Genomic DNA, 25032 nt, shown 5'->3' on the forward strand with positions numbered 1-25032 from the left:
TGCTGTTAATGAAAGTAGTGAATTTTGAGACCTTCCATGAAGATTTGACATATATTAATAAAAAGACCCCAGACTACAGTATTAATACTCTTACTCAGAGGAAGAAAAATTGAGACAGGAGCTAGTTAAGAATAACTCCTGAGGTTGGTATTTAGGGTAAACCAGGGAACTGATAAAATCCATTTGACAGTCTGCTCAGACTGGGATTAGAAATAAGTTGTCATTACGCATCCATCACTGTAATCAGGACAAGACAATGTGACTGACTTTGGAAACAGGGACCCAACTAATGAGTCAGGAGATCTCTCTACTGAGGATCTATCTCAGTATTAGCAGTGCTACACAGATACGCAAGTTCAACAAAACAGCAGTAGAGGAGACAAATCTACAAATAACTGAGATACAAAACGGACAACAAGGAGAAAATGTTTAAGACAGTATCACGAAGTCTATCGTGAATTAACAGAAGGGAAAACTAAGACAGACTAAGTGTCAATGGAAGACTAAGTGTCAATGGAAAATGATTGTAAAAGTTGGTCATCTGACCAGCAACTAGAACTCTGAAGCTTGCTGAGCTGCATTGTAAAGGCCAGAGCCTTCACAAACACAGAAACATTAAATATGCAAGTAAGGATGTCAAAATGAAGCTGCAATGCCTTGGACCTGTCTTGACAATCAGCTGCTAAGAGGAGAAACAGAGCCAAGCCTTTGCTCTAGTCTCCTGCAGAAAGCCAAGACAAATCAAAAGCTTCCACAGATGTGGCCTAAGCAGGTTAACAGGGAACCTGTATCTTATTTCTACGATTCTGTATTTTAAATCAAGCTAACAAGAGAAACCTGAAATCACAGCTTCCATATGACAGAGAAGATAACACAGATGACACATACTAAATCCATGGGATCTGACAGAGTGTGCCCACAAGTGCTATTGTCACTGGGAGGCAACTCAATTACCTTTGAAAGGTCATGGTGACTGGGAGAGGTTCCTGAGGACTGGAAGAAAGCAAATGCCATCCCTACCTGCAGGAAGGAGGAACTGGGGAACTGCAGGCTGGTCAACCTCATCTCTATCCCTGGGAAGGCGATAGAGCAACTAGTTCTGGAAACCATTTCCAGACAGATATAAAAACAGGCTGCCCAGAGAGTGTGGAATATCCACCTATGGAGATACTCAAAATCCAACTGGACAGTGCCTTGGGCAACCTATTCCAACTGACCTTGTTTGAACAAGGGGGTGGACTAGAAGGTCTCCAGAAGTCCCTTCCAATCTCAACTATTCTGTGATGACAATAATCTATGTTTCACACTGCAAATAGCAGATTTGAAGATCCAAATCTCCAATGGGGCTTTAAGTAAGAGCAGGAAGACAGAACAAAGACTTACTACTCTGTCTCTGTCATCCTGCAAGGAGGACAGTGCCTTCTTAAGACTCTGCACTTCTGAAAGAGTGGTGGAAGTGTTCCCTTCTGCTTGTTGCTTCACTTCTTCAGTCTTACGTATTTTGTCCAATTCATTCAGCAGACGGTCTCGCTCATTCTGCAGGCTTGCCATAGCCTTGGAGAAAGACTTGACTTGGTTGGAAGAGCCTTCCAGTTCTGAAGACAAACTGAGAAGCTCATCATCTTTGGCTCTCAGCTTCTGATTAAGTTTCTCAATCTGGGCCAAGAGACCTCTTTCATCAGTGGCTTTCTGCAGTTCTGTCAGCTCAGACCTCACTGTATCTCGGTCCCTGGCAGTGGAATGTTGCTCCTTTTGTAGCTGAACCATCTGTTCATGAAGATTCTGCACTAGACCTTTTTGTTCCTCTAAGTCTGCAGTGTATTTCTGTTTCAAAACACGAAGCTCTTCATTGGCCTGGTCCCGGCTATCCTGAAGAGAGCTCATGGACTTCCCAAAAGACTGAATTTGAGCTCTGAGATCTTTGTTTTCATCTGTGACTGCAAGAAATTTCTGTTCCATTTCCATTAAGTCCCGTGCCAATTCTGCTACTCTTTCTTCTGCTGTTTCTGTTTCATTCCTCATTATCCCTGCATCATGATGTAGGTGTTTCAATTCCTTCCGAAGCTTGTTCTCAGCTTCTTCCACTCTCTTGGATGCATCCCTTTGAACACATACCAGTTCCCCCTCAAGTTCTGTTATCCTTTTCTGTGAGAGGGAAAGCTTATGACTCAGTTCTCGTGCCTCTTCCTCTTGGGCCTTCAGTTGTGCTTGACACTCCATGATAGGACCCCCCTCACGTAATGCTGTCATCTCACTCTGCACCTGAGAAAGAGAGGATGTAAGGGTTTCAATCTCTTGAGACATACTGACTTTATCCTCTCTCAAGGCTTCCATGCACTTCCTGAGATCATCCTGAGTATGCTCAGACTCTTTCAGCTGTGTTTCTATGATTGTCTTGTCTTTTTCCAGAGTTTGGATCCGCTGAAGCTGTGTTTTGAGAAGTTGTTTCTGTTGGGAGTCCTTTATTGAAATCACTTGGTTCAGGTCTTCTCTATATCGCACCAACTCTGCATTCAGCTTGGCATTCTCAGAGTTGAGGTCATCCATCTGGCTATGAAAACTTCTAATTTCTTCCTTGAGCTTATTGTTTTCAGCAGCAGCCTCTTGAATTAGCTGGTCTTTTTCCAAGATTATAACAAGATGTCGTTCCTCAAGTTGCTTGTAGTCTCTCAGTATGCGATCTCTGTCATCTTGCAAAGATGACATGGACTTGGTGAAGGAGTCCAGTTGTGCCTTCTGCTGCTTACTTTCTTCTCTGCTTATCTTCATCTTTTCAGCGAGACAATCAAGTTTGTCAAGAAATTTGTTCTTCTCATTTTCCAAGGCTTTTTTATCTTCTTCCTCCTTACTCAGCCTATGCTCCAGCTCTTTCATCTCTTCAGAATGTTGCTGCTGTAATTCAGATAGAGCCGCTATAACTGCTTCTTCCTTTGCAGACAGCAAACTAATGATCTTTTGATCTTTGGCACTAATTTCTTCATGCAGCTTATTTGTTAGGTCCTTGGAAGCTTGCAGATCAGCCTCAAGCTGTTCACAGCTGAATTTAAAGTTCTGGATACTGGTCTCTTGTTGCTTGACCATACTGTCCAGCTCCTCTCTGACCAATTCACATTTGGTGAAGGAATTCTGTAAGTCAGCAAGCTGGTCTCTCAGGCTGCTGATTTCTGACTCCAGTTTCTGCTGTTCGATCTGAGACTTGCTGTACAGTTTCTGAGACCCGTCAAGTTGCATCAAAAGGTCTTTTTTTTCCTCCTGCAACATTTCACATGTCTTTTGATAATGCTGAATCTCACTCCTCAATTCGGACTCACAGTCTCTCTTGCTGCATTCCAGCCTGAAAACAGAGAAGAGAAAGACAGTGACAAATCAATGAAGTATCTCAGTATCCAAATACAGTAACAGTTTTCATTGATTATACTAATTTAGAAAAGACACAAAATTCATTTTACTTTAAGAAAGCACGTGGGAAATATCCAGATGATTAGTTTTCCCTCAATTTAAAATTCAAGGCATCTTTTAAAGTTCTGACTGCACTACTGTCTGAAGGGAGTGGTGCTAGGGAAATATTTTTTAAAAGTTGTCCATTGAGGGAAATGTTTACGTTGATATTGAAAAAAAATGGAGGAAGGTTAAACATCGAGTGTTATCACCTCCTTTTCATTAAAATACTTCTTTCATCCACTGTGGCTAACAAAAAAACCCCAAACAAACAAGCAAGCATCACGCACACACACACTCTCAATGAAATCACTGTTCTCATATGCTTGATGCTCATTTAATGTTCCAGCATGCAAAGAAATAGCATTTTGATCAGAAACTTTATAGAACAATTTTACTCATGTAAGAACAGTTTGGCTTTGAATTCTGGAGATTCCCAGAGGTAAGTTTTGGTACATTTCCATAGCTCCACCTTTCCCTCAAAATCTATTGGGATTCAACTGTAATTATCTATCCCAATGCTTTCTTGACCTGCCAAGTTTAATCTTTGAATGCAACAACTCTATGCAACAGAATCTATTCCAAATTTCAGATTAATAAAGATTCTAGATAGTCCTCTGATGACTACTGCTTGTTACAGAGAACAGATTTAACACAGGTGCCTGAATAATGAGAAAAAGGAACATTACACAGTGTTAATCTCTTTGTATACTTGGTGCAGTCAATAAATACATAGTAACGCCCTACAACATAACTCCAAACCTCTTTTCTATCCAAACACAAGCAATCCAGGAGATAAGCCTGTTTACGAGTTTATTAGGAAGACTAATTTCTGCTCTCCATCATAGGCATTCATTAGTTTTTCCAATCACATGTCATATTTAGCATATTTATGTACTCAAAATTCTTTCTTTCTGGTATAGTGCAAAGGGGAATCCTACCTCACCTCTGGCTGCTGCCTTGTCAAAAGGAAATACAAGAATACCAGCTGAGTCATTATCACCTTTACCTGGATATATGAATCTGAAGTTCTTCCACACGTATGGTCATCTGCTTAATCTGGTCCTTTAGCACAACACAAGTTTCCTCTTTTGAACGTATTTCTTCCTCTTTCTTTTGAATACTTTCAGTGAATTTCTTCTCCCATGTTTTTGATTCATCTATCACTCTATCCCTGTCATCCTGAAGGGATGACATGCTCCTGGTGAAGGCTGCAAGCTGGGCTAGTGTTTTGTTTAGGCTGCCTTGCAATTGCTTGGCTTCTTGATCTTTTGCCTTCAAGGAGTCTTGAAGATCGCCAACAGTTGCTTCTGTATAGTCTTTCTCCCTCTGCAAAGCTGCCAGCTTTTCTTCCATGTTCTTAATTTCCTTTGAGTGCTTGTCTTTTTCCTGTTCCAGTCTTCTCTCAAAGTCCTCATCCTTTTTCTTCATTTGAATTTTAATATTCTCTTTGTTTGCCTGCAGCTCTTCTTTCACTTTGACACTCTCTGCTAGAACCCTTGCTGCCTCACTCTGGGTGTCATCCAATACTACTCGGCAGAGAGCAAGTTCTGTTTGGGCTTTCTTGGTGTCTTCAACTGCTTTTGCTAAAGTCTCTTTGATTGCTTCTACCTCTTTCTGAGACTCATTCTGCAGAAATTCCAGAGCTTTAACAGTTCTTTCTAAACTACTGTTCTTTTCCTGGCTTTTAATACAGTCCTTCTGCAGTTGCTTAATCTCCTGCTGTTTCTGTTTCAGCAGTTCCTGAAGCTCCTTTACATGTGTGCCATTGTCTCCCCTCCAACTGCATTTCAGCTTTTCTACATATTCCTTTTCTGAACTTGCTTTACTTTTCTCCTTTGCCATCTGACATTTCTCCTCCTCCAGTTCATGCATCATTCTCTGCAAACTCTGAAGCTCAGATTTCAATTGCTCATTTTTGATCTGGAAGTCTGTTGCATCTTGCTGATAGTTCCCAATAGTTCCATTAAGTTCTGCCAGCTGATTCATGAGCCTTTCTTCCAAATCATCCTTCTCAGCCTCTAGCTTGTCCTTCAGTTCTGTCATCCTGATGAGGTCATCTTTGGTTGTTTGGACTGTTTGTGCCATCTTTGCTACTGTGTCCTGAAGAGCATTCAATTCATGGACCTTCTCTTCCATTTGCATCTCTAAAGCAGTTTTCTCACCTGCTAAAGTCTCAACACGCACGTGGATATCACTCAGCTGTTGCTCTGAAGCCTTCCTATTATCTTCTAGTTCTGTGATTCGCTCTGTGAGCTGAGCTATCTGCTGTATGTAGGTACCAAGATCTTCACAAGGGCTATTACCTTCAAGGGCTTTTTGTTCCAGCTCTGCAGTAGAAGACTCTGGTTTAAAACTTACGTCTACTCGATTTTCAGTCCTCTCCATTGGTGGTGGTGTGGCAACTGCCTGATTTGTTTCTACCCCTGTTGCCTTCTCAGCAACGTACTTGTCTACCAGTTCTCTGCTTTCCTCCAGCTTAGATTCTGTTAACTGCAAATGACGCTTTAAGTCTGTGATCTCTTGATTCAGAGATGCCTTTTCAGCCATTACTCTCTCAAGCTCTGTAGAGAGAGACTGGTAATCTCTCCTAGAGCTTTCCAGATCTTCTTTCAGGCTAGTATTTGTAAAGACATCTCCAGTCCTGTGTAGCTCTCCATCTGTAAAACGCACCTCTGCTCTAAGCTTCTCATTCTCCTCCTCTAGTTCCAGGATCTTTTGTTGCTTTGATTTTGCAAATTTCCTCATTTTCTCCTTCATTCCATCAATTTCCTGTCCAGCTTCTTGTAGCTGCTTATCTGTTTCCTCTTTTTTTGCTTCAACACTTTTCAGCTTAATGAAAACTTCCTGCTTTTCCTGTCTAACAGTTTCCAAAACACGCTGAATCCGCTCAGTCTCATTACTCACATTCTCATAGGACTGCAGGAGAGTTTCATATTCTTTCTGAAGGTCCCTGTATTTCTCGTGCCACTCAGAACTCTCGGCAGCTTGAAAGCATTTCAAGGATTCCACCTCCTTCTCCAGCTTCTCCTTCTCCAGAGTAACTCTGTCTAGAGAAAATGTCAGGTTTTTACAGCATCCATCAAGATTCTGATTTTCTGTAAGTACTTTATCAACTTCTGCAATAAGTTTTTCTCGCTCTTCAGTGAGGCCTGCTAACTTTTCTGTTAAAGTATCTGCTTCTTTGACATGGCCACATATTTGGTTTTCCATATTTGTCACCTTGACGGAAAGATTTTCAATAGTAGTTTTAGCACTAGCTAGCTCCTCTTTTAGAGATTTGCTCTCCTTTAGTGCCTCTTTTCTAGAGATAAGCGCAGCTTGCAACTTTCTCTGCATTTGATTCTTCTGTTTAGCTGCTTCTGCACCATCATCTTGCTTCTCCTGAATTTCAAGCAACTCTGTTTGCAGTCTCTTGCTTTGTTCCTCATGTACCTGAGCTTGAGTTTCCAACTGACTACATAGTCTCCTGACTGAATCCTCTTTTTCCAGCAACTGTGCCTGCACATTATTGAGAGCTTCACTCTTCTCCTTTAACTGCAAGTTAAGAAATTCCACTTCTTCATCCTTTTGGTGCATAAGTGTTTTCAGGTCTTCCAGACAGCCCTCTCTAGAAATTTTTGCTAGATTCTCCTCCAGTTCTGTCTGAAGACTTGCTGCCTTAGCTTCAGCTTGGTCAGAGGTTCTCTTCAGCCCTTCTATCTCCAGAAACAACTGTGCTATGTGCTCTTGCAAATGAAAGACTAATTCTGATTTGCAAGCAAGTTCACTTTGCATATAGCTAACGTTATGTTCCAGTTCCTCCTTCTCCATCTGCAATTTTTCAAGTTTTTTCTTAAACTCTTCCCCAGAAACATCTGCAACTTGTAAGAGTTTATTTGTTGTATTTTCTCCTTCTGTGCATGAAGAATCCAACCCACCTTGATCCCCAAGAACACCCTCTGCCAATTCTTTCTGTTCTTGGAGTTGTCTGAGCTGAGCTTGGATGCTTTCCTTCTCTTTGCTTTGCTTATCAAATTGTTCTTGTAGGATATTGTAATCATCTTTCTGCTGTTTCAGCTGTTCTCTGTGATGCCTGTCTTTTTCTTGAGCCTTTTTTATAGTGTCTTTACGAGATACCAAGGCCTCCTGAAGTTTTTTTTGAAGTTGCTCTTTTTCTTGTTCAAGAGCTGAAATCCTCTCTTTCAGAGCAGACTTTTGGTTTTCTTCAAGATTTGTAGCTGCTGAACTATTTTTTTCATTCTCTTCATAATCTTTTGGGCTTTTACTGGTTTCGGTTACTTTGTCAGCAATTGTCTGACTCTCCATGATTTCATCTTTAATTGAAACAACGTTTGTCTTGCCTTGCAAGCTTTGCCTCATTTCCTTGATCACTGCCTGCAATTGTGCTTCAGTAGTCTCTTTATCCAGCAGATCCTTCCGGATGCTCTGCAACTCAGACTCCTTTTCAGAAAGCAGCTGAATTAGATAATCCTCACTAGGCTGGCTTTCAAGATTCACTTCTCTGCTTATCAAATTTGTCATATTTTCTTCCCCTTCAGCTTCTTGAGTCACTGAGGTTTCTGATTCGTGTTCTCTTCTTAATTGCATTAACTCATTCTCCAATTTACTAACCTTCTTCAGAAGCTCTTTCCTGTTAACGAGTGCTGCTTGCAGCTTCCGTTTTACTTGCTCATTTTCTTTTTTCAGAAGTTCAATTTTATTTACTAACACCTCATTTTCTTTACATGCTGCCTCTGTCTCATACTGCTGCTCAGATGCCTCACATTTTAGATACATATCTTTTGCTTCTATGTTTTGGTCTTTTTCTTCCTGGGCTTTTAATAATATACTTGTTTGCTCTTTAAGACTCTTCAGCTCATTTCCTAGAGAAAATTTCTCTTCATTCAGCAGGACCATTTTCTCAGACATGCTGACACTGATCTCTCTCATCTGTTGGTCTTTTTCCTGCAAGGTTTGTTGCAGGCTCTCTATAGACCTGGTGCGTTCAGCAACAAGCTGTTCTAGGCTTGCTGCTTCACGTCCCTTTGAGACTAAGTTTTGGGAAAGCTCTTCTATCTCAGCTGTATTCTTTCTCAAAAGTTGTTCTAGATCAAGTACTTGACATTCCTTCTTCTCAATCTGGCTTCTCAGATCTTTTAGTTGAATGTCTTGGTCAGAAAGCTGAAGTTGTGCCTCATCCAAGTCTTTTTGCAAAGCTTCAATTTTTATCTCCTTAGATTTAAATTCATTTTTAAGACTTTGGATTTGTTCTCTCAGAAGACTGCTTTCACTGTCTGACAGCCTCTGCTTTTCTGAAAAAGCTAGATTTTCCTCAAGTTGCTTTACTTGCTCTTTCAGTTCTGTTATGGTAGAGAGTTCCTTCATTTGGCACAGAAGCTGATCTCGTTCGTCAGTCAAAACACAAAATGCACTATCATAATCCTCAATTTTTTTTCTGTATTCCTCAGTCAGCTGGTTTAGCCTGTTTATTTCTTCACCTTTTTCTCCTAAATCCTTTTTATAGGATTCTTCTGATTTCTGCAGAATTACTTGCAGTTCTGTAATTTGGTTTTGTAAGTTTATCAGTTCTTGAGATTGAGAGGTGCCAGGCTCTGGATCTGCTGTAGAGACTTCTCGCATCGCTTCCATCTCGCCTCTGCAGGGGACAGTGCTTCCCTGGGGCACTTCTTGAAGACTGATTCTGTTTTCCTGAAATACACCAACTTGCTGCACTTCTATTTTGCTCAGTAATGAGCTACTGGCCAACTCATTTTGGGTATCTGAAGTCTTTTGCTCTTCCCTTTCAAGAAACCGTATCTGGGAGTTATCTTCTAGCTGGTTAGCTGCTTCTCTGCTCTGGTTACCTGTAGAATCTTGGCCATTTGGGCCCTTGAGCTGCCTTTTCAGAAAATTTATTTCTTCTTGGGCTTCTTTCAGTTCCAGCAGCAAAACTGACAGCTCTTTCTGTTTCTCTGCAGCAAGATATTCCAGAATTCCAGGTGGACAACTTTCTTCAGTAAACTGCTTGCTTCCATTGGGAAAGCCATCTGGTTTTGCCTAAAAGAAAATAAAAGTTTTCAATTTTCCTTTGAATCCTGTGAAAGGGTGACTTTTGGAAGTATCTGCTTTTCACACTTTGTAGTTTAAGGATACCCTTTCTTGAGCTGACTCTTGCAATAAATAGCCTCACTAATAACAGGAGGATGACTCATGTAATTTCTGTTCATTTCAGTTTCTGAAGTTGCAGCATCAAAGATTCTGGCTTCAGGATTAGACCATAAATGTAACTTCCTATTCCTTTGTTTCCCATTCTCTCTTGATTACAAGATAGCACGATTCCAAAGTGTTTCAGTTCTCCTATGATTCTCACTAGCTCTCCAGTGTACTTACCCAGCCACATTTTCCTGGCATCCTATCCATAGTCTCCAAATGAGGTTTTGTCCCGTATTCTATCTGTCCATTTAACATGGCAAAGAAACAGTGCATAAGCCCATATTCTAGTCTGTGTCCATCTCCAAAGTGAAAGCACCAGACAAAGTGCTTGGCTTTTTCCAAATAACTGTCCTAAGCTTTCCTCCCACCCCCAAAAACAGATTACAGAAGACAAGCAGTCACAAATTATTCCCAGAAAGCATGGATCAGCAGCCCACGAGTAAGTCAACATCTTGTGTTGTAAAGGCTGTCCAGCAGTTTGGAGAGCAGAAACATTTTATGAGGAACCATTAAAGGAGAGCTGTCACTTAAAGCATGTTGCAGTGTTGTATCAACAACTTTACATTACAGAATGTTAAAAAAAGCCTTTGGGGCTTTTAAACTAAAGTTTTCATATCCACAGATGCATACAATACTGAGAGGAAAAAAGTTCTAGTCTGAATTTGTACCTCAAGGAGCACCAAAGTGTCATCAAAAGGCTTTTGCACTTCAGAATTCACCAGCTCTCCTGACACACCTAGTGATAAAAGGTACACTTGTCACCATCAGCATAATAAGTTGCATGTAAAGTCAGTAGGTAAATGGAGAGAAAATATATGGGACTGTAGTTTCTCTAGTTTCCAAGGCGAGGAAAAGAAAAAAAGTTTGAACCTATAAATGCAAAACCTCCTGCGTTTGCTGCATGCTGGCATCACCTAAGTCTACACTATAACTAACCTCTACAGAAGAATGAAGAGGCAAAGAGACTGAACTAGGTGATGGGTTGTTTTGTTTTGGGCTGTTTGCTTTTTGTGTGGGTTTTTTCTTCCCTTTTTTTTTTTTTTTTTAATAGGGTGGGGGTGGTAATTCCAGGCACAAAAAGAAATTTAGTAGCTTGCAGAGAGAAACCCAATTCTTCAATTTACGTTAATTCTCTTATGTGTCTTACACATCGGCCTCTGCATCTACAAACACGCTCTCCTTCAAACCCTTCTCTCTCAACTTAGGAACCACTTCTTTCTTCTCTTCAGATATATCCTATCCATCCCACATTAGAATGTTCTCTTCTACCTCATGTGCATCTTTTCCATCTCCTGTACATCTTTAGATTCTGACCTCAAAGCTCTTCTTTCCTAATCACCTTTGCTTTGTCCCTGAAACTTCTCAAACATCCACAATTTTCTTGTCTTGTGCCTTATTCTGTGTCCTCACCTGTAGAAGTAGAAGAGCAGTCTACGTAAGAGGCTGGAGCTTCGGGAGTCTGCAATTCCACCTCAGGTCCAACACACTTACTCTGTTGGTTGAAGAAAAAATACTGAAGTTTTGATCCATGATCTTTGCATTAGAACACAGCTATCTTAGCTGCCTGCTGCTCTGTCAACCCTTAAGTAAAAAGCACCAGTCCCAACTTTAGATGCAACTCTGATGTCTAATGGAAATCAAAACAAATCTACTTTTTTTAAAATAATTTATATTAAGCAAGAGACTAAGACCTGTCTCAGCAGATTAAGGCATTAATGAATGCAATGATTCTAACAACTTCGCATATTGAGATGCTTCCTCTTCTATCTTTACTGCTTCAAAGGGTCAAACTATAGGTCCATAGCCTTTCACTGAATCACCCAAGCAGAGAAGGTGAGGAGTCATGTGTTTGTCACTGTATGCCTCACTACTCCAGATAGTAATGAGATACTACTGCAGATAAAGAACCTACAGTCTTCCCAGGAAAGTTACAGTAGGCTCCTCCACAGAGAAAGACCCACCCCACACTGCTCTATGTCTCCTGCTTCTGTCAGACAGGACAGAACCTGAGTGTTGAAGAACACAGAGCACACTAGAAAGAGAGATTTTGCTATTTCACACACACCAACTCTTTTTGCCCACACAAAGATGCTGAATAAAGCCCAGGAAATTGGTTAGTTTGCTGTTGAACTACAAGAACTAAAACTTCATCTACTAATTCCTTCACTCCGAGAAATCCACTTAACATCCACCTAAAACGAATGGTAGTATTTCTGGCTAGTTCCCAACACATTGTCTTTCACCACAACAAAGAATTGGCACGGCTAGTACTGTTTCCATGGGAAAAGGTTTGAACTAGAATACAAAGAGACTACATGTCAGAACTAAGTGTCTAAAAAAAAAAAAGTTACTCCCTCCCACCCTCAAAAAAACAAGTCAAAAAACCCCAACCCAACAATTGAAAGACTGAAAAAAAAAATATGAAGCGTTCAGAACTAACTTTTGCTGTAACTACCCAGAATGTAGGTACAGGGCACTAAAAGGGCACAGAATCATAAGGAAATCTCCAGTCCCAAGAGCACCTTGCCTTTGCATGCTACAAGCACTGAAATGGAACGTACGGCATGCATTGACCCATGTTAAACATTCACCTCTGTCTGAATCGTATGCTAAAGAACCTATCTCCACTGACTATAAAGGGGCTCTAGAAAATAGCTCAAAGGTTTATATTTGCCCTTGAAAAGATGGTGTGCATGTGTGTGCGTACAAATTCATTGATCCACTAGCTTACACCCTGACTACAGGCAGTTGGAATGTAAGGGTCTGAAGTCAAGCAAAATGAACTGACTCAAAATGCCTTCTCCCGTTCCAACATAAGTCCAAAATGTTAACTTTTGCCCTAATACTTCACAGTAATATACATATACTATAAACTCTCTCTGTTGGAGAGGAATATGTTAGATAAAACACAGCAGGCTGGAACAGAGTGGAGCAGTCTGGAAAGAGCCCAGACATTGCTCTAAGCCAACAAAAAAACTCTACAACAAATTCTTAGTACAGATATACAGAGGTAGTAATCTCCATCACCTTGCTGACCGAGTATAAAGCAAAGCAGCAGGTATCTAATCCTGCACTCTTCTCACAGACTGACTGCAAGTGTACCTGCTGCTGTTCACAGTGCAAGACTACAAGGATAGAGTCTACTTGTCTCCCTCACTTAGCAAAAATAACTCTGCTTCCTCCAGTTAGTCTGCCAGACCCCCATTAAGGCAGTGGGAATGGATAGGGCTGGTTTGAAAGGCATCCTATGACGTGTATTTACTGAAGTTTCCCCCAGTTTAGCCTATGGTTTTGATGAAAAACTAAGTCACAAGAGACAGAAAAAAGGCACAAATATGGGTTGGGTGGATGAAGGACACAAGAATTCCAAGCAGCCAGCAAAGGGAAATACAGTCTGATAAGAACATAGTACAAGCAGTATTTGGAAGCTCTTTCTGTCTTTCATCATTAATCCAGTTAATAATAACCTTCCAAAGAGGATTGTTAAAAAAAAGGCCATAACAGCTTAGCTGTTTTAAGGCCAGTCCTTGACCTGTTTTAGTTTTAGCTTATTTCAGCTGCTTAATCATTACCTGCTTTGCATATTCTGTGACCATCACAGCTTTCTGCAGAGGCTCCTGGAGAACAACTTGCAAGTGTGGTATTTCTGAAACATTCAAAACAAACAGTTTCCGTGAAGATTAAAAATCTACTTTAGAGAGTAACAGGATATTCTTCAAGGAGCTTTAGAGAGCAGGGCACATGGGTCTTAGTAACACTTATGTAGTGGAGATATATATAACACTGCCATTGGATAATGTGGTTTTTTTTTTTAAGAGACAAACCACCGAAACAACATACTTTTTTAAGCGCCTTTTAGAAAAGAACAATTATTATAATACTGACTAAAATTAAAGGACAGCTGATAGAGTTTCAAGATTTTAGAAACATTTTTATAGAGGAGGGGAAAGAAAGAATTATTATAGCAAAATGTTTCAGATTTAACTTGGATAAAAATGAGATGAGAAATTGTTAAAATTAGAGAAGAATAAAACACTCAAGGGCCATGGTCCAAGTCAAGATTGGTACAAGAACTCAACTACTGTTTGACTCAAAAATTATTTTTTTTACACGTATATGTCTGTAACCTGGCATATAAACACCATTTATCATAGATATGTCACTGTATATGATGAAATGACTGGCCTGGTAGATGAGGGAAGAGCAGTGGATATCATCAAGGCCTTCCGTAAGGCTTTTGGCACCGTCTCCTGTAACAGCCTCATGGAGAAGCTGTCGGTGTATGGGCTGCACGAACAGCAGTGAGGTGGATTGAAAACTGGCTGATTGGCCAGCCAAGAGGGTGGTGATCAGCAACATGAAGGCTTGGCGGGAGGCCAGTAACTTAGCAGTGTACCCCTGGGGTCAGCACTGGGTCCGATCCTGCTCAACACCTTCATTAATGATCTGGGTGATGGGGCGGACTGCGCCCTCAGCAAGCTTGCAGATGACACAAACCTGGAAGAAGTTGCTGGTACATCAGAGGGTTGTGCTGCCACGCAGAGGGATCCGGACAGGCTGCAGAAATGGGCTGACAGGAGCCTCATGAAGTTCAACAAGGAGAAGTGCAAAGCTCTCCACCCGGGGAGGAACAACCCCACAGCACCAGTTTATGCTGGGGACCACCCAGCTGAAAAGCAGCTTTGCAGAAAAGACCCTGGGGGTCCTGGCTGACACCAAGCCGTGGGAGCCAGCCACACTCCCTTGCGACAAAGGTGGCTAATAGCATCCTGGGCTGCATTAGGCAAAGTATTCCTTCGCCTCTACTCAGCACTTGTGAGGCCACACCTGGAGTACTATGTCCAGTTCTGGGCTCCTGAGTACAGGAGAGACACAGACATACTGGAGAGAGTCCAACAAAAAGCCACAAAGATGATGAAGGGACATGAGCATCCCCCTGTGAGGCTGAGAGGGCTGGGACTCTTCAGCCTTGTGGAGAGGATGCTCAGGAGGGAATCTCATCAATGAGTATAAATCCCTGAAGAAAGAGTGCAAAGAAGATGGAGCCAGGCTCTTTTCAGTGGTGCTCAGTGCTAGAGGCAATGGGCACAAAGTGAAACACAGGAGGTTCCCTCTGAACATCAGGAAACACTTTTTGGGCCATGAGGGTGACACGTTGCCCAGGGAGGTTGCAGAGTCTTCCTCTTAAGCTGTCTGGACACAGTCCTGGGCAACTGGCTCTGGGTCCTTTCCAACCTCAACCATTCTACGGTACTCAGGAGGTACTCAAGACATTTTCATACTCCAAAGCATAAGATAGGCAGAAATATGTCCTGTGCCAAACCCAGAAAAAAAAAAACTTTGAAAGTACTAATAGTTATTTTTGAAAATACTAATAGTTATTTAGCTTTCCCGATTAACTACCCCAGGAAGAAAGCTTCCATTTGCATTTGATATCAACAGTCACCATGTCAATCATCTCACTACCTGGGGAGACAGAAAATGTGTTCATTTCCACACTGGCTACTTGCCAGTAAACGTCTGTCTTTAAACAGTTTGAGGAAGTCTCTGTGTGACAGATCCTGAATCTTCTGTGGGACCTTAATGTCCCTGACATCTGCTGGAAGAGTAACACACCACAACGTGGGCAATCTGAGATTGCTGGAGGGAGTCAGGGAGAAATTCTTGATACAGATACTGGATGGGTTAACCAAGAGTTAGAGCTGCTGTTCACAAACAGGGAATAATTGGCTGGATATATGATAATCACTGGTAGCCTTGGCTGTTGTGACCATGAAATAGAGGAGCTCAAGATTCTGAGGGGAGTGAGGAATGAGAGTAACAGAGGCACAGATCATAGACTTCAGGAGACCAGACTTCACCTTACTGGGGGAACTTGTAGGTGGGATCCTACAGCAGACAGCTCTGAAGGACAAAGAAGCTCAGGAGGGCTGGCAGGTTTGTAAACACAGCAGTCTCCAAGCACAACAACAGTCCATCTTGACACTTAGGAAAACAAGCCTATCAGGAGACTGGCTTGAGTAAACAAGAAACTCATGGCAGAGCTCTGAGGCGAAGTAGTATTATATAGGAGACAAAAACAGGGACACGCTGCAAAGGAATTCAGAAACATTTAAGGACTGTGTTACAATATGCAAAAATGACTGGCGTTTGAGACTTGCAAGGGATGTCACGGGCAACAAGAACAGCTTCTACCTCTACATTAGTAGTAAAAGGCTGAACAAGGAATATGTGGGACTGTCACTCAATGAGGTTCATGATTTAGTGACAGTGCACACAGGTAGTGCTAAGATACTCTGCACCATCTGTGTCTCTGTCTTCACTAACAAAGTTTTCCAAGCCTCTGTCCTGAGGATTGAGTCAGGGACTACTTGTGAGAAAGAGTGTGATACAAACTTATGAGAACAGATGGGTTGTCTTGCACTTGAGGGTCCTGAGAGAGCTGACCAACATCCTTGCAAGGACAATATCATCACAGAAAGGTTACGGAAACTGAGGGAAGTCCACTATGACTGGAGAAAGACAAATGGTGTATCCATCTTCAAAAAAAGGCCCCAAAGATGACATGGTAAACCTCTAGCCAGTATAGTTCACTTCAGTCCCTCCTGAAATCATGAAGCGAGTCCTCTTGGAGCACATCAGCAGGCACGTGGAAGAGGAGGGAGTGACTGAGAAACTGTCGGCATGGATTTACCAAGGTTAAATTACATTTGCAATGCCCAATTGCCTTTTACGCATTTGTGGATGAAGAGAGAACTGTGGATAGCATTTACCTTCTGCCAGTGTGTCCTGCAATATTTTTTGTTGAAAATTAGAAGTAATAGTCTGGACTGAAGGATAACTCAACGCATAAAAAACCTGGTTGAATGATCAGGCTCAGAGAACAGTGGTGAACAGGTCATGCTCTATCTGGAGTTTAGGAACAAGTGGAAAATCACAGAGGTCAATCTGTGACCTCTCCTGTTTAACATCTTTACCAGTGAGCTGAAGGTGGCAGAGTCCACAGTCAAGTTTGGAGAACACAGCACACTGTGGGCAAACAGCCAACAGATACCCTCCCTGGCAGGGCTGCCATTTACAGCAGCCTAGACAGGCAAGAAGAACAGGGCAACAGAAACCTCATTGCATTCAACAAGGGCAGATGTAAACTCCTGCCCCTAGAATGTGGACTGGGGACCAGCTCTGCAAGAAAGGATGAAGAAGATCTACCTGATAGACATCAGGCTAAATCTCAGCCAGGAAGTGTGCCTGGCAGCAAACAAGGTCAACAGCATCCTGGAGTGTATGAACAGCAGTCCAGTCAGCAGATTATCCTCTTCTACTCAGCACTCGCTACACTGTATTTCAAGTGCTGCATTCAGTTTTGGACCCCCAATATAGGAAAGACATTGATAAACTGAAGCAAATTCAGCAAGAGACCCCCAAGATCCCAAAGGGGGCTGGAGCACTTTCCCTCTGAGAAGAGGCAGAAGGAACAAGGCTTTTTTACCCCGGAGAACAGAAGGCTTTGGTAAGTCCTAAAAGCAGCTTTCCAACACTGATGAAGGAGTTATTGAGAAGACAGAGCCAGGCTTTTTACAGTGGTGCAAAGTAGGAGGATGAAAGACAACCCACATAGACTGAAATAAAGTACGTTCCAAGTGGATGTAATGAAGACCTTTTTTGCCAAGGGGACAGTCAAGTATCATAACAGGCTGCCCAGGGAGGCTGTGCAGTAACCATCACTGGAGGTTTTCAAGACCTGACTGGATAAAGGCTTGAGCAACCCTGTCTGATCTCACAGTTGATCCTGCTTCTAGGAAGAAGCTGGACTAAAATCTGCCTTTGATCCCTTCCAGCATAAATTATTCTGTGATTCTATGACTCGTCTCAGTTCTAGCTAATGCTATTAGAGATGATGCCTCAATATTTTAGTGTAACAGCCAGTAAACCAACTTATATAATATCTTTCTTGCCCAGAAATACAAACTTAGAATCATTAAAAAACAGACTCAATTTTTGTGAACATGTAATTACTGATGATATTAAATGTATGTTAATATATATGCAAAATAAAATTCAAGACCAAGTTAAACAGTTCTGTTAGGGATAAGAAAGAGGAGTAACAAAGTATTTAGAACCTACAGAGGAGATTTGAAAGACAATGATTTTTTACATGTTTTCATTTAATCTTTTGGGGTTTGGCTTTTATTTTTTGAAGAAATTACATCTCCCAGTGTTTAAAATGTAAAGAAAGTCAGTAACCAAGTTCAACACACCCACTGGAAACAAAATTACAACAAAAAAAAGCTTTGTTTGAAGTAAACATGCATTGGGAAAGACCTTTTAAGTAACATGACAGCAAAGCTCTAAAAGTCACTGCATTTTTCAGGTGGCATTCCCTCCAGTGGAAAAAGGACCTGCTTTTTAAGTCCAAGTACATTTTGGATATATTCAATCTTAACTCAGGGCATGATATCAGACTAAAAGACGGACTTCTGTAAGGCCTTTGATATGGTCACCCACAACATTCTTGCCATTAAGTTACAGAGCTAGGGTTTGGCAGATGGACTGTTAGATGGATAAGGAACTGGCTGGAAGGCTATGTGCAAAAAGTTATAGTCAATGGGTCAATGTCCAAGTTGAAACCAGTAACGGGTGGTGTCCCTCAAGGTCCACACACTGGGACCAATACTATTTACTGTCTTCATCCATGGCATAAGACAGTGGGAGTCTGCATTTCACACACTGAGTGCACCCTCAGCAAGCTTGCAGATGACACCAAGCTGAGTGGTGTGGTTGATTTGCTAGAGGGATAGGATGCCACTCAGAGGGACCTTGACAGGCTGGAGAAGTGGGCCCATGCAGACCTCATCAAGTTCACCAAGGTCTGGCACCTGGGTTGGGGCAACCCCCAGTATCAATACAGACTAGGGGGTAAATAGATTGAGAATAGGCCTGCAGAGAAGGACTTGGGGATACCGGTAAACAAAAAAATGGTCAAGAGCCAGCAATGTGTGCTTGCAGCCTAGAGAGACAATCATATCCTGGTTTGTATCAGAAGAAGTGTGGGCAGCAGCTCGAAGGAGACTATTCTCACCCTCTACTCCACTTGTGGGATCCACCTGGATATTGTGTACAGTTCTGGGGTCCCCCAGTACAAGCCAGACATGGATCTGTTAGTGTGAGTCCAGAAGAGGGCCACAAAAGTGGTCAATGGGCTGGAACATCTCACCTATGAAGAAAGGCTAAGCAAGTGTTATTGCAGCCTTTCAAGAGGACTACTTCTCTCTGGGTTGCCCAGAAAAGTTGTTGGTTGTGCTATCATTGGATATGTTCAGGGTCAGGCTGGATGCGGCTTTGAACAACCTGATCTAGTGAAGGATATCCCTATTCACTAGGGCAGAAGGGGGTGGACTACATTATCTTTAAAAGTTACTTTAAACCAAAACCACTCTGATTCTAAATGATGTCTTGAAGTCCATTAAAGCCCTGCATTTCTGAGTTCATAGAGTGAAAAGAGAACAGATACGTGCTAGGACTGAAGGAATCAAGTTTATTGGTGATTATTCTCTCACCACGATTCTTATGAAGAGAGCGTATCTCTGAATGACAGGAAGCAAAAGGAATCTATTTCTGCAAAAATCTAGACAGCCTATTGCCATAGCACACCATACTCTAAAATCAAAAACTATGGAAACCCATCTTTTCATACTGTAATTCTGACAGTTGTACTATCACTGTCACAAAGGTAGAATGGTGTTATCACTGCTACCAGTCTACATGCCTAGACACTCAAGACCAAGTTAATTGTCCATGTTTTTTAACACACACGCCCTCCCCACCTGCCCCCCCCCCCTCCGCCCCCGCGTGGTACATGTTTGGAACCTTTACTCTTTCAGCTACAGTTGTCAAAAATAACCACCCCAGAAGCACTGCCTGCAGATTGTCAGCGTTTTGTATCAGGGAGGAGCTCCTACTTCAGTTTCACCTTATTTTATACAATCTAACAATGTGCAAGTGCACAGTCTCTTGGAATACAAAATTTATTCTACCATCCTTAGGCACAACTGACATTAATGGAACAAAAAAACCCCAATAAACCAAAAATATTCATTGAATTTAATATGCTCCATCACAGTGAAGCTAACCTTGGCACCCTTTTCTGAAAAAGTCTGCAATCACATTACCACCATTATTGCCTTCATCCTAGCTTCTTCATGTCTTCTCCATGTTCTTTGTACCTACCACCATAGATCATACATGAAGCATGTGAACCGTACGGGTAGCAAGTTCCACCCACTCTGTCTCAAGGCCAAAATACCAACATCACCTCATATCACAAGATAACACCATACAGGCAGGCCTATGATGCACAGCCCAGTTTTTTTAATAATTCCAGGTGTTTGTCAATCTGTTCACTGTCTGATAATCAAATAGTACCTTTTCCCTTTAGAACTAAATTCTACTTTAACTACTGGAAATAATTATATAGTATTTCTGAAGATCTTGGCAGTGACAGCATAATGAACCAGTAACCAAGGGCATGTTCATTATCTAAAATCAGGCAAGAATAATTCTTAAATATTTAAAGAATATTAAGATAGATAAGATAATCATACCATCTTCAGTCTTCTGTCCTTCCAAATTTTCTGTGGGTAGGAATGAAGTCCCATTCCAATCTTCCTGATCTGTTTTTTTTTCCTGTGAAGTTGTTTCATCCTGTTTAAACATAGGATGGAGGGGATAAAGATAAATTTCAGTACAGTTTAAACATCCATATTAGTCTTTGGTCTTTCAGTTAACTTTTTAACAAATCAATGGGCAACTTTTAAATTACTCAGATTACTCCTATTTCTTCGCAGGCTTTCACAGTCATAACGTGTCTGCCCATCAGCTGAGAGAACCCATAAGATCCTGTCTCAAGCTATACATCATAAAAAAGGAATTACAGACATTTCATTCAGCTTCAGTTCCTCAACACATGGGAAAATTTCAGAAGACTCATATGAAAAGATCGTACCTGTTTCTTCAATTCAGAGACCTGCACTACTGACTGGGATTTCAGCTCATTCTGACAGCAGACAAATTCTTCACATTTCTGTACAAGTTCATCTAATGGAGGGGAAAAAGGGGCATTAAGGTGTGTTCTTGCCTTTTTTTTCTGAAATATATCCAGTTTACGTGTATGGACAATAGTATATGAGATCCCTTATCTCAGTCACTGCGTCAGTTTCGGGCCATAAAGGAGCTGGTAGAAAAATCAATTTTAAATAATAGCTTGAGGCAAGGTCAATGTTATTAGTTCTAATACAAGCCTACAGAGAAAAATGGTACAGTTTGCTTTCCTTGGTTGTTTTACTTGTAATTTCAGTAGAAATTCAGACTCTGAAGGATGTGGCACATGTAAAAAGAACTTACATAAGTTAATGGAAAAAATCAAACAAGTTATTAACATTAATCAGAAAAATACATCTTGCTCAAGAAATCCATAAGCTTCAAAAATTTATAGGCTGGGACAGTACACAAGAAAAGCACCACATATGCTGCTCTAGTTTTATGCTCCTCCTCTTGCAACTGGCTTTTTCCGCCAAAGGTAGAAAGGTGGGATTACATGAGAGACACTTAGTTTGATACAGCACAAACACTCCTATGTTCCTATGCAATTAGGAACTGAGACTTTCTTATAAGCTATTATAAAAAGAAAGCCAAATAGAAGGCAACCTGATGATCCTTAGGCTCTTGAGAACCTGCTTCAGCGAACTGCTGTGCTTGCTTACCCTGCAGTTTCTGTATCGTGGCACTGTTTTCGGCAGACACTACCAAGAGCTGCTTGACATCCTGTTTCAGCTGGTCATTTTCAGCAACAAGAGCAGCACGGCTAGATTGTAGCTCTTGTTCAGCCACCTTAAGACATCTGATCTGCAGGTTCTTCTCTTCCACCTCCTGCCTTTGTTCCTGCTCCAGGTCTTTATACTTCACCTCTAATTCAGCTTGTGCTCTTCTTGCCTCTTCCAGCTGTTCCGAGAGACATTGCACCTCCTCCTGCAAGCGATGGGAGGACAGCTTCCTCTCTGCTAGTTCCAGCTCCATCTTCTCTCTGAGATCTTGAGACTTTCGTCTCTCTGCATCTAGCACATCCCTCAGGGAGCTTAGATCCACTTCCATCTTCTGGCACTGATCTAGGAGCATCTGCAAAAGGATATGGAAATTAATTTAACTCTCAACTAGTTCAATACCTTGCAAAAGCAAAAAGTGCCTGAAATATATTTTAAAATTGCCATTAAATTATTTTCAAATATCTAAGTAGCAGAAAGGAGGAAATAAACATGGCAGAAATTTCAGCTTGTTAGAAACCGCCCTACTATTTGCAAACCGAAAGAAAGCAATACTGGAAGAAACAAGAACACTTGATTTTGGTAAAAAAAAGATGAGTCTTAATGTAGAGCAGGGGAATGTAGAGGAAATAAACAGCAGAACAGTGTCCATGAGTTCTCTTTTAGAGGAAAGAAAGCTTCCCCAAAAGGGGAGGAAGGACTACAACAAAAGAGGGGGAACTAAAAAATGACAGAGTACAATTAAAAAAATGAACAAAAGTATGTATGTGGAAGGGGGTAAAAAATGCTGAAATAGGAAAATGGAGGCAACAGAGTGCTCTACACAGTGCCCACTGCTTCAACAAAAATCCAAGAAAGCTGGTTGACACTGACCAGAGACTTAAGACAACCAAGGAACAAAAACGGACCCTACACTTGCCAGAATTCCTTTCCTCCTCCTGCAGCTGTGGACAGTCAGCATAACTAGTGTCAGGAGGAGACTCATGAGAAGCTCCCTTTATTTTATGGGTAGAAAGAGAAGCTTCAGCCACATGGCCTCAAATTTATATGTGTACCAAGGTCTCCCTCTGACTGTATAATGTGCATGAGGGGAGTCAAAGACAGACAGGAGTCAGGGGACCCCCAACAACCATGCCATGAAGATACACATGCCACCACTCCATGAAACAACCTGGTGAGCAATGTAATCAGTAGTGAGCACAAGTCAGCTCACTAAGGTTCTTCACCTCTTCCTGGTGGTAAAAGGTCCCACCACTGTGCCTGGCTGGGCCACACAGGAAAAGAAAATGAGAGTTGTACCTAAGTGTGTCAAAGTTATCAAAACGAGGTTCAGCACTAGACTGGCTGGAGATCGTGCTGCCTACTAACATGAGCCTGATACAGTATAAGTCTCTTCTAAAGGGATGGAGAATTATCTTCAGGTATTGGAAAAAAATTAAAAATACACTTAACCGGTATCTGCAAACAAGCTTTCTAAGAGATTGTGTACTAAACCCTGTCTTAAGGGTCACAGGTATATATATTGTCATATACACACAGACTTGATCTCATTCTCTTCATGCTCAAAAATGATTGAAAGCTAATACCACTCCAGAAGCTGTGTCATCATACTAGCAAGTTCTCAGCAAGACATACCAAAGAATATCTGTCTATGCTCTGATCTGGTCTGGATACTGCAGTCCGGAAACAGTGTGGCTATGGCAGCACTGTGTTAGGCACTTTTGTTTTAGGCAAAACGTTGTGTATTTGATGACTTTGAATGTATCAGTCAGCAGTGTGAAGCATGGATAGATTTTGTCCCTGTCCACCTGCCCAGAATTTGGGTCACTAGAGGTGGCTGCTGCAGCATCCCATCCCTGTTGTTTGTCTGGACGGACTATGAGCTATGAATACAGACCTCTAGCTCTAAAGCCTAACCTGAGGAAGGCTCCCAGCTGACTTCATGCTGGAAACCTGGTGGCAGAAATAAGCTAATCTGGTAACTTCTGAGCTACTGACAAAGGCCCCATCCACCATCTACACATGACAGTAAGGAAATAAGCAAAGCATGAAAGGTACCTGGTTTTGTTGTTCAGCAGTATGCAATTCCTGTTGCAGCAGTTCTACCACCTGAGTTCGTCCTAGCAGAGCTGCTTCCTGCTCCTCTAGCTTCCTCTGAAGCGTACGCAGGTTCTGTGAGAGAGACAGCGCTGTACCAGTATCTGGGAGGCTAACATAAGAAGGCTAGATTTCCTGCTTTCAGCCGCCCACCTAGTTTGCATAACACAAGTTACTTTAATAGCCTGAATAATTTCATTTTTGTTGACACTTATTCTGGAGCCCTGATGCAGTAGGAAGAGTTCACCATTGTTTCACAAATTGGGAACTGGAGCACAGTAATTTAATACTTCTTTTTAACTGTTCTTGCTTTTCAACTGATAGCAAATCAGCAGATTGAAGCTAGGACTCAAAATCCAAACCAGCATCCCCAAACTCCCAGGACAATCAAATTGTATCTCTTCTCACCCCTTCTGAGTTACTTTGATGAGAACAGCTCTCTCAGGGTGTCTTCAGACTGGTAAAATTTCTTTTCCTTTCTCCTCTCATAGTAATATTATTATATCAAATATACCTGTTGCATCTCTACTTCCAGGTCTGACTGGGCCACTATCTTGAGCAATTCAGCTTGGTGCTGGTGAACCTGCTCTTCCAGGAGAGTCTCCTTCTCCCGAATCACTTCCTGCAGGGAGCTCAGCTGAAAACATAAATCACAAAACAAAAAAAAATATAAACCAAGACAGTTATAAGCTTGACAGACATGCGGGCTTGCTTTCAACATGCACCAGCATATTATGTGTGTGATAAGGTCTTCAGCTTGATAACCCTATATGTCACCTTGGTCAAACAGTATCTTTATCCTACTAATACATATATACTAACTGATAAGATTTCGATCCCAGAAAGCAAAAATTTCATCTACAAATATGCAGAATGGTAAAAGATATGTTACTTTATAACTACAAGTTTGTAACACTTCAGGGGTTTTATTTGTATAGGATACAGCCAATTCACAGGTCAAAAGCTAAACCTGCAGTTCAGAGTATTAACAAAAATCTTTCCATAAATAAATACAATGTAACATAACAACTGTTGCATTATGTGATAAGAAGCTCCTTTGCTCATCCACAATAGAACGCAGAAGCAATGTGAAGTCTGGGTGGCCAAAGAATACTCTGCTCCAGTTATTCCAAAGCTCATCACAGAACAGCAACGACAGGCAGGGAAGAATCCAAATTCTGACTCTGAGGAAGGGACACCCTACACAGGCCTTGTTACCCCCCTCCTCAGAGAGCCATCAGTCCCACTGTCAAAGTATGAAACCCATTAAGATGACTTCACTGTGGAGCACCATTTGCACCAAGGGTTGTTACTGCCTAGGGGTATAGGATATATATAGGTATGGGATGCAGGTGAAGAGCATTTGGGGATTGCAAAAGACTTTTAAAGGAGGAAAGATAGGCAGAGAAATGGATGGACCTAGGTGATTTGGGGAGGAACAAAAATGAAGAAAATAGAGCGTAAGGGAATTAAAAAAGGCCAGTTG

At 41.6% G+C, this 25032-nt stretch overlaps 1 protein-coding gene across 1 annotated transcript in view; it reads right to left on the reverse strand.

The window, feature by feature from the left end:
- GOLGB1 (golgin B1) overlaps positions 1 to 25032 on the reverse strand; it is a 51640-nt gene that overhangs the window by 13056 nt on the left and 13552 nt on the right. Inside the window, exons 7-16 of the mRNA XM_040594315.1 lie at positions 24061 to 24183; positions 23508 to 23621; positions 21393 to 21804; positions 20636 to 20727; positions 20235 to 20334; positions 13206 to 13279; positions 11044 to 11125; positions 10302 to 10369; positions 4448 to 9477; positions 1384 to 3334 (exon numbers count right to left, since the gene is read on the reverse strand). Coding sequence (XP_040450249.1) covers positions 1384 to 3334; positions 4448 to 9477; positions 10302 to 10369; positions 11044 to 11125; positions 13206 to 13279; positions 20235 to 20334; positions 20636 to 20727; positions 21393 to 21804; positions 23508 to 23621; positions 24061 to 24183 — 8046 coding nt within the window. The remainder of the gene's footprint in view (positions 1 to 1383; positions 3335 to 4447; positions 9478 to 10301; positions 10370 to 11043; positions 11126 to 13205; positions 13280 to 20234; positions 20335 to 20635; positions 20728 to 21392; positions 21805 to 23507; positions 23622 to 24060; positions 24184 to 25032) is intronic.

The sequence above is a fragment of the Falco naumanni genome, chromosome 5 (assembly GCF_017639655.2).
Source record: "Falco naumanni isolate bFalNau1 chromosome 5, bFalNau1.pat, whole genome shotgun sequence".
Lineage (NCBI taxonomy): Eukaryota > Metazoa > Chordata > Aves > Falconiformes > Falconidae > Falco > Falco naumanni.